We start from the raw sequence: 15,268 nt of genomic DNA on the forward strand, positions 1-15,268 counted from the left end.
GCTAGTTCTCTTTTCTAACACAGCTCGCCTGGTACTTAAACACAATATTTATTACTCCATACCTAATGGTTATCCATTACCCAAACTGAATTTAGCTAGCCCCGTTGTGAGTCTGTAATGACACACCAAATTGCTACCATGTCAGGCCACAGATGACAGAAACTAAAGAAAAGGGGCAGAGAGTAGGTCAGCTATGAAATAGTGTTTATCCAGGCCATGCAGAGGAGAAAGCGACACTGTGCAGGTGGCTGCAGGCTTAAGGAACACCTGTGTGTGACAAGCACAAACGAAGGGGGGTTTTAGGAGCCGTATCAGAGCCAGGAGGCGACCTATGAAGTCACAGTGGCCCATCACCTACTTGACTACTGTTCCTCTTCCCCAAACACAGTCTCTTTACATCTTTAAAGCCATTCCAGCCACTGAGATGATTTTGCCCAATTTCTTCCCCCTCTGGTTTGCCTCATAAACAGTGCTAGGCTAGGCAAGACCAGTCAAACTAAGTTCTTAACTAGAGTTTAAAATAACCGACAGTATAGAGCCTGCTGAGCTCTCGTCCCCTGGAAGGCAGTGTTTCAGATCCTTTGCCCCATTATTCATAAAGGGAACCCACATGTGCTGCTTTGGCTCCTCCATCAGAGGGTTTTTCTTAGCATGTTAAGGTCCTTCTCAAAAAGCATCCTAATAGGAGAATCACCTGGGATATTTATTAAAATACAAGCTTGTGGTCACAGCCTACAAACTGAGCAAACTTCCTAGGAGTAGAGTCTACTTTTCTTCAACAGGTTCTCCCAGGTGGTTCCTAGGCATGGGGAACCCTTGGCTAAGATTCACAATTTGGACTAAAATTTAACCAGCTTTCAAAAAAAACATCCTAATAGGAGAATCACCTGGGATATTTATTAAAATACAAGCTTGTGGTCACAGCCTACAAACTGAGCAAACTTCCTAGGAGTGGAGTCTACTTTTCTTCCACAGGTTCTCCTAGGTGGTTCCTTGGCTAAGATTCACAATTTGGACTAAAATTAACCAGCTTTCCAAAATATCAATTCTGGCCTAAGGGTCAACACTTGAGCTTTTGAGTCCAAAGTCATCAGGCATCACCCGCTAAGTGACACCAGGTGCAAGTGCTCTTGCAGGGTACCTATTACGCCCATTGCTCAGGTAAGGAAATCTGCCTGATTTGTTAGTATGTAGAAAATCTACCATTCAAATCCAAGCCAAACCAAGCCCATAGTTTTATTTTTAGCTATACTATTTTGCTTTTTAGGCTCAGATGGCTAAACTGAAATGGCAATGGTTAAGAATTAGATAGCAATCAGTAGTGGTGATGTTACAATTACTGGCAATTTTACAGTGGCAGGCACTTAGTCCTAAGCTTTGGTCCTTACTAAATAATCTCTACTTCAGATTGTTTCCTAAATATTGTAGAACTGGTACTTTTCCATCCAGACCTGAAAGGGCTTCAGTTTTTTGTTTATGGTTCCATATTAGGAGGAGTCTGCGATGGAAGGCTCTTCATCAAAAGGCGTTGTTTTGGATCCATAGGAGGCAGATGGAATTCTGAATTAGATGTTAATAGTTCAGCACTCTTCTGAGTAATTCAAGCCAAAGGTGGCATTGGGGACTAGGGAGGTGGTGGGAGTTTAGTTGATTCAGATCAGATTTTGTGCTTTAGCTACAAAGTTTTGGCCAAGTCACGTTGGTAGGATTAGCCTGCAGGCCTCACTGGCACCTTATAAAACAGCAAAAATAGAGTAATGAAATAGTTGTAGTTGCAGAAGTAGGGTGGTTTGGCTTAGAGGGCTCTGACTTACGCCGGAGTGCAGGAAGCCAGGTCAAGGCTTATCCAGGAAAGCGACTCTCTTGTTCAGATAGTTAGCTCTTCCTGCAGTGTGGCAGTCTGACTTCACTAGAATATATCCCCAACACTTGGCACAGGTCAGTGCTCAACAAACTTGTTCAATGGTACCAGGCACTTAAAAACACTCTTAAGAGGCCGGGTATAGTGGCTCATACCTGTAATCCTAGCACACTGGGAGGCTGAAGTGGGAGGATTGCTTAAGGCCAGGTGTTCAAGAACAACCTGAGCGAGACATCATCTCCACTAAAAACAGAAAAATTGGGTGGTGCCTGTGGCTTAGTGGGTAGTGTGCCGGCCCCATATACCAAGGGTGGGAGGGTGGCGGGTTCAAACTTGGCCCCAGCCAGCTAAAACAGCAGTGATAACTGCAACAACAAAAATAGCCGGGCGTTGTGGTGGGCGCCTGTAGTCCCAGCTACTAGGGAGGCTGAGGCTGAGGCAGAAGGATCACTTTAGCTATGACAGCACCACTAGCCTGGGTGACAGAGTGAGACCCTGTCTCCAAAAAAAAAAAAAAAAAGCAAAAGGCGGTGCCTGTGGTTCAAATGAGTAGGGCGCTGGCCCCATACACCACAGGTGGCAGGTTCAAACCCGGCTCCAGCCAAAAACTGCAAAAAAAAAAAAAGTGAAGTAAAAACAAAGCTAGGCACAGTGGCTCTTGTTTATTGTCCCAGAAACTCAGGAGATAGAAGTGAGAGGATCATTAGAGGCCAGTGTTCGAGACTAGCCTGCCAACAGAGCAAAATCCTGTCTCTAAAAAAATAAGGACATTTATGTCCTCTTTCTAGAAATAGTTCAGAGCCTGAAATGTTCTACTCCTGGAGAGATACCTAATTTACTAGAAATGTGTCATCTTCGCTTTGTGGCAATGACAGGTGACAAGCATAATGGTTCAGACTTGAGTACAGTCATAGTCCTTGTTCCCAATCCCCAACTCTGCTTACAATCAGTTGTTATACATCTGGAATATGTTAAGAAACCCAAGGCATAGGATGGCGCCTGTGGCTCAGTGAGTATGGTGCAGGCCCCATATACCGAGGGTGGTGGGTTCAAACCCAGCCCCAGCTGAACTGCAACCAAAAAATAGCCGGGTGTTGTGGCAGGCGCCTGTAGTCCCAGCTGCTCGGGAGGCTGAGGCAGGAGAATCGCGGAAGCCCAAGAGCTGGAGGTTGCTGTGAGTCCTGTGACATCATGGCACTCTACCAAGGGCGGTAAAGTGAGACTCTGTCTCTACAAAAAAAAAAAAAAAAAAAGAAAGAAACCCAAGGCATGGATGGTGCTTGTGGCTCAGTAAGTAGGGTACCAGCCCCATATACCAAGGGTGGCGGGTTTGAACCCGGCCCTGGCCAAACTGCTATGAAAAAACAGCCAGGCGTTGTGGTGGGCGCCTGTAGTCCCAGCTACTCAGGAGGCTCAGGCAAGAGAATCGCCTAAGCCCAAGAGCTAGAGGTTGTGAGCTGTGACATCACCGCACTCTACTGAGGGCAACAAAGTAAGACTCTCTCAAAATACATACACACACACAGAGAAACCCAAGGTTTACCTAGAGTAAGCAATGTATATAAAATATTTATTTAAAAAAAAATTTTACAAGAGCAAATCTAGCAATGTGTTTTTTTTTTTTTTTTTTAAGAAACCCCAGGGTTTCTTAAAACAGGGTCTTAACTTTGTTCTCCAGGAGTATGGTGGTACAATCGTAGCTCACTACAGCCTGGAACTCCTGGGATCAAATAATCCTTCAGCCTCAGCCTCCCAAGTAGTTGCAATTACAGGCATGAGCAACTGCACCCCTGCAAGGATTAAGTTTTTGTAAAACAAGTACCTACTTCCTAGGGCTATTATGGTGATTAAATGAACTAATGTAAAGAAACTGCTTAGTGCAGTGTCTATGTAATTGCCCAATAAATGAAAGTCACCCTAAGTTAGGTAACTCCACCCTTCCACATCAGTCCACCACCCGTTAATCTCTCTTGTAAGCACATTAAGAGACCATGAAAAGTGGAAAATCCAAGATTCTGCCTCCATCGATAGTATTTTTTTTTTTTTTTTCAGTTTTTGGCCGGGGCTGGGTTTGAACCCACCACCTCTGGCATATGGGGCTGGTGCCCTACTCCTGAGCCACAGGCGCCGCCCCATTGATAGTATTTGTTAGTACTGTTTACCCCAGAGTACCAGCACTCCCCCTTTTATAGCAAGAAACAAGACTTAAAAATGGTAGTGAGAAGTAGGCTCTTTTTGCCTTTTAAATACCTACACTTACCCAGAACAGAGAGCCCTTCTAACCCATCTTGGTGTTTTATTTTTGAAACAGTCTTATTGTCACCCTCGGTAGAGTGCCATGGCATCACAGCTCTCAGCAACCTCAAATGCTTGGGCTTAAGCAAGTCTCTTACCTCCGTCTCCCAAGTAGCTGGGACTACAGGCGCCGGCCACAAGGCCCGGCTATGTAGCTGTCGTTTGGCAGGCCAGGGCTGGGTTCAAACCCATCAGCTCAGGTGTATGTGGCTGGCGCCCTACTGGCTGAGTTATAGGCACAGAGCCCATCTTTTTTTTTTTTTTTTTTTTAATTCAAAACCTTCAAGGAACCTTGAATATCAGCTACCCAAACACATGATCCACACATGCATGTTTTTTAAATTACTTTTATTTAGCATATGTACACATAAAAGAGAAATTGCCCTCTGATCCCACCCAGCAGAAAACATGCACAAACCCAAGGTATTTGTGGAGGGGAGGGGCCCTGGCCCCAAGTTAGCGGCTGGGATGGTACAATCCTGTGAGTCACAAGCACCAGTCAGGCGAAGACTGGACTGAAGTGATGGGCAGGCTGGAGCCCCCTGCTGCTGGCCCTAAAATAAGCGTGCACCATAGCCAAAGGTCTGTTTGATGCCCTCAAAATAGTACCGCTGCCAGCCCTGACGTGTCCGCTCTTCCTCAGGAGAAGGGATGCCTCGGCCTTCCATGCACACCTCAGTCTCTCCATTCTTATCAGTGAAGGTCAAGGTGATGGTGGCAAAATGCCCTGGGGGAAAAGCAGAGAGGAGAGTTTCAGATCCAGAGATTCCATCTGGGTTTAAAACTAGGGTGAAAACAAAAACTTCTGAGGGTAATGGCATTACTTACCCTCTGGCCAAGTTTTAAACCTCCACTTCATTATAATATGTTTCTCAGGAACCTAAAATAATCAAAGAGTTCAGTCCATACTGTAGACTTATAATGTACCCAATCCCAGCTAGGATTAGCCATCTGCCCTTTCCTACAGAAACTGTCATCTATGCAGTCATATTATTTGCAAGAAAATTCAAATAGCCACATTCTTTGGACAAACAAAACAGTTTTAGCCAAAGAGGTTAAAGCCTTAAATTTTACCTAGAGCTTAGAAAAGTAACACGTTACTCATCTGATCAGACAGAGGCTATAACCGGGGTCTGGGCCAACAGATACTCACCAAATCAGTAAATTCTCCAGAGACGTTGCCATCTACCATCTGAAACTTCCCACCTTTGTCTGCTTCTATCATTGCAGGAGCATGGGTAAAGGCCTGAACCAACTTTAAGAAAGAAAAAAAAAAGGGCCAAGGAGAATATGGTTTTTAGTTAGATCCAGAAGCAAATGCCAGCTGAAGCCTGAATGGCTCAACTCTCATTTCCAAAGATGCCAATATGCCCAATGGGTCGCCCTCTAATTCTCTTCCATTACAGACTAGGATTTGACTTCAGAAATTCTTTCTTAATCCAGGATGTCATTACCTGGGACTCACTTTTCTTTTCTTTTTTTTTTTTTGAGACAGAGCCTCAAGCAGTCACCCTAGGTAGAGTGCCGTGGCATCACAGCTCACAGCAACCTCCAACTCCTGGGCTCAAGCGATTTTCCTGCCTCCCCCTCCCAAGTACTGGGACTACAGGCGCCCACCACAACGCCCAGCTACTTTTTGGTTGCAGCCATCATTCTTGTTTGGCGGGCCCCGGGCTGGATTCGAACCTGCCAGCTCAAGTGTATGTGGCTGGCACCTTAACCATTTGAGCCACAGGCGCCAAGCCAAGGGACCCACTTTTCTAACAAGAATGATCTTGTAGGCCAGGCCCGTAATCCTAGCACTCTGGGAGGCTGAGGCAGGTGGATCCCCTGAGCTCAGGAGTTTGAAATAAACCTGACCAAGAGTGAGACCCCATCTCTAAAACAACAGTCAGGCAATGTGGCAGGAGCCTGTAGTCCCAGTTACTTAGGAGGCTGAGGCAAAAGAAGCGTTGAAGCCCAGGGGTTTGAGGTTGCAGTGGGCTATGATGCCACAGCACTCAAAGCCAGGGTGCAGAGTGAGACCATCTCAAACCCCACCACCTCAAAAACAACAAAAAAGAAAAATTCTGAATAGTTCCCATTTACCTGACCCACAACTAGAACTAGAAGAGAAAAAAAAGGGAAAATCCACTTCAATGAGTGGATTGAACCAAGTTGTTTTTCTTTTGTTTCTACTTAAACTAGGAATGCCTCATGGGTCCAGTCATAGTAGTACCTCCTCTGCATGTGGCTGGGTCACCTAGAATAGCAGATGGCATGAGGCCTAAAGGATAAGATCTTACTTACCTCTTGGGTGGTAAACACTCTATAGAGCTCCTCTGGTGATGTCAGGAAGGTTTCTCTAAGGGTGATTTTACAAGTGGGGATTTTGACACCAACAGGTCTGGCCTGGGTTTTTGAAGAAACGGAGGACTTAGCCTGTAAAAGTGGTGGTGAAAATGGTTGGTTTAGAGCAGCGGTTCTCAACCTGTGGGTTGCGACCCACAGAAACTGTATTAAAGGGCCGTGGCATTAGGAAGGTTGAGAATCACTGCTTTAGAGTAATGGAACAACCTCAACCAGCATGGCTTCAGTGACAAATCTACCATTCATTCTCACAAAAATTTTCATCTTCAAGCACTCCAGGAGGAAGACTGACACTTATTTAAAAACCTATCAGCCAAAGTCAAATCATTAGGCATTTCTAAAGAGCTTAGTGTAATTGTCAAACAGAATTTCTATGCTTAAATAGCTGGAAGCAATTTTCTCCTCACTTTCACTGTGCTAACAAAAAAACAGCAGGACTGCAAACCTAGTGCTAAGCTTAACCCCAGAAGTTCCATCTGTAGATAAAATATCTGCACACCCTGCAAACAAGGTAAGATCGATCAATTTCCTGATGACTGAAGTCTAACCCTTGATACTTATACCCCAGTGAGAAATATTGAGAACTCATGTAAGTGAAGACCATCCTGTGTTAAATGCAATCAAGAGCCAGATTTTGAAATCCTCAATGGCTTCTGTTTGCTCTGGGAGTCTGTATAAATGAGGAAAAACCAGATTAAAGATGGGTAGACAACTAAAAAGGACCATGAGTGGATCATAGACTGCTCTGGCTTACAAGTTAGGATCAGCAAGGAGATAAGATGTGGAACTAAGGAGGCAGTCTCCCACCCAACCTCATTTACCTTGCGTTCTTCAGTTTTCAATGCTGGCTGCCCCACTGGGTCTACTGATTCTCCATTCACTGTAGGTAAGATCATGCCTTGGGTAAACTCTGAAAAGAAATAAAATCCCAGCTCATGGAAGTTATTTTTTAGTAGCTGAGAACTGGAGCTTCATTATAGCTTGGCGAACACAGCCCCCTTAACCCAGAATGAGGTTATAGCCAGAGAAGGAAAAGGCTATTTTACATCTTTACCTTTGGTCTACATCAGACAGGTATCTGAGTGTATGTTACAGACTACAGTATGTCCACTGGGATTATCTTAAAAACCTTAAACTATGAACTCAACTGGAAGCATTGCAACTTGTTAAATATATGCCAAGTCTACTAGAGAAGATAGCCAGTGAATGAAGTGGCACTCCCAATACTTCAAGAGTACCCATTATTTGTAGATCCCACATGTTAAGTACCCTCCCCCTCCCACTCTGCCTTATCTCTGTAAGACAGCCATACAGCATTGGAAGGCTGGTCCCCTTTTTCCCCCAAAAGGTATCATCTTCTATGCTGGTTCTTTTCATGGTCATTATACAAACCTCTAACACTAATATCAGAATAGACCGGCAGAAATGGAATCCCAAGGGAAAACTAAACTGACCTTTAGTCTAATCACCTAAAATCCCTGGAGAATGCACAGCAAAGATAACCTAGGCTGGGCATGGTGTTTCACACCTGTTAAACCCAGCACTTTGGGAGGCTGAGGCAGGAGGATTCCTTGAGGCCAGGAGTTCAAGACCAGTCTGGACAAGACAGCAAGGCCCTATTTGTACAAAAAAAACTAGCCAGGTGTGGTCGTGCACATCCTTAGTCCTAACTACTGGGGGGATGGAGGCGGAAGGCACGGCAGGAGGATCACTAGAGCCCAGGAGATTGAGGCTGCAGTGAGCTATGATGATGCTAATGGGTGACAGAGTGAGATTCTATCTCCCCAAAACAAACACACAAACAAAAAAAACCCAAATGAACAAAATAGTCCAGGACTCTTCTCATGCAATTAAGTCCAGGGATGCCAAGTCTTTAGATAGATTCAGCACTGCTCAATAGAAATACAGAGCTGGTCTTGGTGGCTGGCACTTGTCCTAGACACTTGAGAGGCTGAGGTAGAAGGAGCCCAAGAGTTCGAGACTAAAATGAGCTACGATTGTGCCACTGCACTTTAGCCTAGGTAATAAAGTGAGACCTCCAACTCCTTAAAACAAACGAACAAAAAGATGCCTATAGTCCCAGCTACTTGGGAGGCTGAGGCAACAGGATCGCTTGAGAGGTTGCAGCGAGCTCTGATGCCACAGCACTCTAGCCTGGGATAACCGGGTGAGACTCTATCTCACAAGGGAAAAAAAAAAAAGACCCACAACAACAAAGAAAGGAAGAAATATAACATGATCTTAAATATAATTTTAAAATTTCTGGTAGCCACACTAAGAAGTTAAATGAAGCTGGGTACAGTGGCACATGCCCATAATTCTCTACTCAGGTGTGTGGACTGCCTGAGGCTCTAAGTTTAAGACCTTATTTCATAAATAAATAAATAAATAAAGTGAAATCAACCTAACACATATTTGAACTCTCACTTGCACATGTTATCCATTATCAAGAAATAACTGACAACTTACATTGGTTTTCTGTATTGAGTCTGCAAATCCACTGTGTATTTTTACTCGCAGCACATCTTAATTTGGTCTACTCATATTTCAAGTGCTTAATAACCAACATATTAGACAACACAGCTCTAGATCTTTCCCTCACTCAAAGCTTAGAGACTGACTAAAATAAGGACCCTCCCCCAAATCTTTACCCATTTGTCAAAGAAAGGATTGTCAGGACCCTTAACCAGAGTCTGATAAGTGTAAAACTACCTCCTTAAGGCTTATATAACTACTCAAGGGATACCTGTTTTGAGGGTGCTGATGTAAATTCCCATTGCTTCTCTTAGAAGTTTCACCCCTTCTTCCTTCATTAAGGCCACGAGATTTGTGTCAGGCTCATCTTTGGCAAGGCTCACACTAATCTGAGTGAAAGATCAGAAGTAGGTGGTAAATAACTTGAGGAGCACCCTCATTATGGAATATGGGTGCTGAGTAATCAGATAACTGCTGACATTTCCAAAGGAAATGCACAAAGGTTGGGGTATTCATACAATCCCCATTAGCGTTCCTTCTTGAGTCCTCTTTGCCAGTGGTGAAGGTTAGAACCCATGTTACTAGCTAAAGCAATTATGAACAAGTTCAAGTTGCTCTGGAAGTTTGCAATGGCACCACATACCTAGAAATCCATCTACAGACTGGGGTTCTAAATGCTTGAACCACGCCTGGGCTATTAACCTTGAATGAGAGGTCATTTTTCTAATTTGAGAATAAGAGGATATAGAGGACTCAGATGAGTCAGGAAGCACAAACCTCTACTTCATCCACATCGTTTTCATCAGACAAATTGGGGATCTCCACATGTCCCTTGTACTGAACTCCTGACTTAGAAGTACCTGTGAAAAGCAATGCAATACCATTAGTTTCCTCCTCTGTGGGAAAGGTCTCCGCTCTGGGACTCTAACTACTGCTCCAATTGTTCTTCTTGTGGACAGCAAAACTGATCCTCTTTTTTCTGAGAGAATGCCACATGCCAAATGCAAAGATGCAATTAACCCCACCCACCTCATAAGAAATGTCTTTCCTCACCAGTTTACTGGAGACCAACCACGTCATTACACTATAGGACTGAAAGCTACACAGATCTGATACTAGCATGAATTCTACCAGGGAGGATTTGGGTCATAAGCCAATTTTGCTAGAATACTTGTTTTGAAAGTGTGTATTCCATTGCAATTGATGTATCAAGGAACAATTTGATTATGAGAATTTCACATTTCCTTAAATGTGATTTCATCCATGAGATATACTAGATGAACACAGAATATTGTATCTAGCAGCACAGGAACACATAAAACATATCTCAAATATCTATCTGCCAAATCCCCAGTTCATGTGTGTTGTAAGCCACACCTATCTACATCTGATGGTGTAACTTCACTTTCACTAAAGATGACCTCTTTCCACCGCTTCACAATAGCCCTCAGGCCCTTTTCTGACATTCACACTTTCACAAGTAAACTTTAAGTCTTTTTCATGGTAAAGCACCGTATTTACCATAGTATATTTATATATTTTACTACTTCACATGTATAAATCTGGGCTACCAATTTTTAGTTTCTATTTTTTTTTTTTTTTTGAGACAAGAGTCTCACTATGTCACCTTCTGTAGAGTGCTATGTCACAGCTCACAGCAAACTCAAACTCTTGGGCTTAAGAGATTCTCTTGCCTCAGCCTCCCAAGGAGCTGGGACTACAGGTGCCCTCCATCAATGCCCAGCTACTTTTTTGTTGTAGCTGCTATCGTTGTTTGGCAGGCCTGGGCCAGGTTTGAACCCGCCAGCGTCAATGTATGTGGCCGGCACCCTAACTGCTGAGCTACAGGCACTGAGGCAGTTCCTGTATTTTTTTCTTTTTTGTAGAGACAGAGTCTCACTGTACCGCCCTTGGGTAGAGTGCCATGGCGTCACACGGCTCACAGCAACCTCTAACTCTTGGGCTTACGCGATTCTCTTGCCTCAGCCTCCTGAGCAGCTGGGACTACAGGCGTGCGCCACAACGCCCGGCTATTTTTCTGTTGCAGTTTGGCCAGGGCTGGGTCGGAACCCGCCACCCTCGGCATATGGGGTCGGCGCCCTACTCACTGAGCCACAGGCGCCGCCCCAGTTCCTGTATTTTTAAAAACATGTCACTGATGAAGTTCTGGGGTATTATGTCCCTACTCTCATCTTTTCTCTATAAGCCCTGTGTTTTTATTGAGTTATTTTGCACAGTTCAGTGATCTTTAGGATCGCTTACATTGAGCTCTAGTGCAGAACTATTTAAAAATTAACCAACATTTACCTTTGCTTCTCTACAGCCTCAGTTTCTCAATCTATAAAAAGGGGACTGGATAACAAGATAGACCTAAGATTCCTTGTAGACTACTATGTTTTAAGTGTATTTTATAAAACTAAAAATCATGGAGAGATGTATCTACTTTCACTCCTCTTTATAACCATTCACTCAAGAAAAGTTTCTCAAAGCACAAATTCATTTCATGCTATGCCCTATGCTATCTCATATTCCTTTAGCTTTAGTGCTTTTTTTTGTGTGTGTGTGTGTGTGATTTTTGGCCGAGGCTTGGTTTGAACCCGCCACCTCCGGCATATGGGACCGGTGCCCTACTCCTTGAGCCACAGGCGCCACCCAGCTTTAGTGCTTTTTTACATTCAGCTTCCCGAGAGTCAGGACCAGTCAAGTAGGGCAACTGCATCACCCCAATTCTTTTCTAATGTCATACAAAGACATTTAACTAGAAGACAGATAAAACAGCCCCAAATTATAGTCGCACTCAAGTTTCTTTAGCACATTGATCTAATCTAATCTGTTAGATTTACACTGGCGAGAGTGAAAAAGACTAAAACCCTTTCCCTTTATATCATTCATAAGAAGTGTAGTTCATCTGAGAAAATACCACCTTCAGCCGGGTGTGATGGACAGCTCAAGTTCTTGAGTTTGAGACCAGCCTGAGCAGACGCGAGACCTTGTCTCTACTAAAAATAGAAAAATTAAGGCAAGAGGATCACCTGAGCCCAAGAGTGGGAGGTTATTGGCTCAGACCCTGTAGCTCAGCGGTTAAGGTGCTGGCCACACGCACCAGGGCTGGTGGGTTCAAAGCTGGCCCAGGCCCGCTATATAATGACAACAACAACAAAAAATAGCTGGGGGTTGTAGAGGGCACCTGTAGTCCCAGCTACTTGGGAGGCTGAAGCAAGAGAATCGCTTAAGCCCAAAAGTTTAAGGCTGCTGTGACATAGTGAGACTGTCTCAAAAAAAAAAAAAATAAAAAATAAAGAAAAAGAGTTGGAGATTGCTGTGAGCTATGATGCCCCAGCACTCTACCCAGGGCGACAATTCTTGTCTCAAAAAAAGAAAAAAGAAAGAAAGAAAGAAAATACCATCTTATAAGGCCAGTTGCAGGAGCTCACACTTCTAATCCTAGCACTCTGGGAGGCTGAGGTAGGAGGATCCCCTTGAGGAGTTGGAGTCCAACCTAAGCAAGAATAAGACCCTGTCTATGAAAAACAGAAAAATTAGCCATGAGCCTGGGGTCCCAGCTACTCAGGAAGCTGACGCAGGATTGTTTCAACCTAGGAGTTTGAGGTTGCTATTAGATAGGCTAACACCATGGTGCTCTAGTCTGGGGCAAGAGTGAGACTCTGTCTCAAAAAAACACCCTATGTGTCCCAATACGGACCAAGGCCCAAAGATGCAGTGGCTCAGCCATTTCACTGATGGGACTTAAGACCCAGAGAAAGAAAATCCAAATATTTAAATCAGTGGCAGAGAAATTTTATCACCCAGTACTGCTTTGTGAAGGGCTCCAAAGCTTCACTATTTGCCTTCTCCTTTCAAGAGTTCTTAATTCCTCAATAACTGTTCTCTCCAGCTACTTAACAGCTCAACTGAAATACTGTTAATCTCTTCCCTGAGAGCCCAGCTAAGACTTACCTGTCCAGTTTAGTTTGATGCTCCACTCATAAAAGAAGATAAGTTTGCCTTTGCGGTTGTTAATAGATGCTTCTCCATCAAGCTTACTCACTTCTGTCACCTCACACTTGCCTTCCTCATTCTGTATCTGCACTGCCAGGAACAGTGTTTTCAGCTTCTCTGTGGACCAATTTGAAGCATCTCTCTCTGTCCTGCAGAACAGAAACAAAGCTAAGGATCAGCAATCAGAAGGAGGATACACAGTTCTATGTAAGAGAGTGCAAAGTCAAAGACTGGCCTCTCTTTCAAAAGAACACAACTCTCAGTTCCACTCCAATATGCCCGCAAAACATGCTATGTTCTTTTAGGAAGACAAGGGGTTACATGCTGTGAACACAAAGTCTGCAGAGAATGATATAAACTAAATGGAAAATTATGCTTTCCTTTCTTAGCATGGTCCTGGGGATTACCTGACACTTTAACATAAAGCCCCCATTTAAGCAAGTAGAAAACTGTGCACTTGTTGCTGAAGTCAGGAACAGACTGGATCACTCCACATAGTTATCTGGATAAAAGTCCCAATAAGGAATAAACTGATAACCTTGAGTTCATTAGTACAGTGTTATGACTTGTCAAATTCGGACTTCTATAAACTTCCCACAAATTCTATGCCCTCTAGATGGCCACAAAAACGTTTTAAGTCCAGGGCTTCAAAATAAAATTAGGTCAAGTACTCCATGCACTTTAAGAGGAGAGGCCACAAGCTGAGATACAGAGAAGAAAAATCACTATTTGCCTTCATACTTATTAAGAGGAAACAGCAAAAAAAAGAGCTGCAATAAACCAAAAATACAATATATACAGTATGAACAAAGTTCACTGGAGTTCAAAGATAAGGAAATAATTACTTCTGTAAGATTTCACCAAAGGAGGGCAGGATTTTAAGAACGGTCAGGTTACAAAACCATGACTGCCCGGCAACCTGGAGTGATTAACACAAGCAACTTAATAGTTCCGGGTTAGAGGCCGCAGCGTCTACAGTATCACTCAGGTCTCAGCACCTGCAGAACATGTTCTAGACCTACTCCCGCCTAATTGAGGCAGTGGTCCCCTGGAAATGACACTTAATTTCACTGCAAGGCGCCAAATAAGAATTGCAGACCTCCACCCTTCCACAGCAATCTCTACACAATCAAAGGAGGTTTGTGTCTCACTGACTCCTCGGGCCACGTGCAGGAAACATCTCCCTGCTCCGGCAGGATGCCGCACAGTAGGGCGTTATCTTCTTGTCTCCCGAAACCCCTCCTTTAGGTTGCAGCCCTCCACTTCGACCTCCCTCTCCTCAAACACTGAGACGGAGGCCCGGACGTGGAGAAGAGGCCTGGGACTACGGAACTCTTCCACAAAAAGGACCCTCCCCCACGTCCAGGCAAGGCCGAGGTTTCAGGAACCCCAAAACCCTGGCCCGGCCGCAGCGCTCCCTAGGCCCGATTTATTGGACCTCACCAGTGCCAGTTGTTGACGTTGGTGGCGTCCGCCCGCTCCTCCACGATCCAGCGTGGGTCGCCCTCACCCCACTTGGCCATCGGCTCGCCTATCGCGCCGCCACCAGCTCCTCGGCAGCCGCAGCCACAGCCTGAGGACCGCTTGGTGCCAGTGGCCCGGCGGCGTCTGGAAACTACTAGAAGCGGCCGCAAGCACCTCCTTGCTTGCTTTTCCCTCCACCCCACCCCCTCCCTGCCTTAACTTCCGGCTCCTCCCCACTCCCACCGGGTACTTCCGTCCCAACTTGCCGCGCCGAAGGTTCCGCTTGTTCTAAAATTCCTTCAAGTTCCCTCAGGTTCTCCCCAAAGGGGCGCAAAACCCACTCACACAACCGTTTCTCACCCGTAGGAAAACAAAGAACTCACGTCATTGTTTTCCCGTAGTCTAAATTGGCCCTGCTAAGCCTTATGGGAGTCGTAGTTTCGTTAGTGATCCGCTGCCTAACCGCGGAAGGTCGCCCTGGCAGTAAAGGAAATGACCTACGAGTTGCGCTGGGGTTTCTGGGGGTTGTAGTTCAGAAACCCCTTGGTTCCCGCGGACCAAGCCTGACAGCGGCAGAGGAAACTACAACTTCCAGCATGCCTTGCGTCCCTTTCTTTACTCGTGTTGTCACCCTCCGCCCCGGGACAGTCACCTTCCGCCCCTTCTCTATGTCGCACTGCCTGACTAAAAAGGCTGGTCCAGCGGTGGCGGAGGCTGGCGCTGTCCTGAGAGGGAGGGCTCGATGTGGAAGAGGTGAGGGTGACCCAATCCCCTGGGGCCGCGTATCTGCAGCCTCTCCAGATCTTGACTCTTTCCTCCTCTTTT

General features: G+C 45.0%; 1 protein-coding gene across 1 annotated transcript; it reads right to left on the reverse strand.

The window, feature by feature from the left end:
- Nucleotides 1–4,487: 4,487 nt before the first annotated feature.
- On the reverse strand, nucleotides 4,488–14,668 carry AHSA1 (activator of HSP90 ATPase activity 1). Its single transcript, XM_053601237.1, has 9 exons — nucleotides 14,423–14,668; nucleotides 12,938–13,128; nucleotides 9,758–9,840; nucleotides 9,252–9,369; nucleotides 7,327–7,415; nucleotides 6,446–6,577; nucleotides 5,310–5,411; nucleotides 4,985–5,036; nucleotides 4,488–4,883 (listed from the first exon to the last, which is right to left on the reverse strand). The coding sequence occupies exons 1-9, from the start codon at nucleotides 14,500–14,502 to the stop codon at nucleotides 4,711–4,713; spliced, it is 1,020 nt and encodes a 339-aa protein (XP_053457212.1). The 5' UTR covers nucleotides 14,503–14,668; the 3' UTR covers nucleotides 4,488–4,710.
- Between the last annotated feature and the right edge of the window lie 600 nt (nucleotides 14,669–15,268).

This window comes from Nycticebus coucang, chromosome 9 (assembly GCF_027406575.1).
Source record: "Nycticebus coucang isolate mNycCou1 chromosome 9, mNycCou1.pri, whole genome shotgun sequence".
NCBI classification, from domain to species: Eukaryota; Metazoa; Chordata; class Mammalia; order Primates; family Lorisidae; genus Nycticebus; species Nycticebus coucang.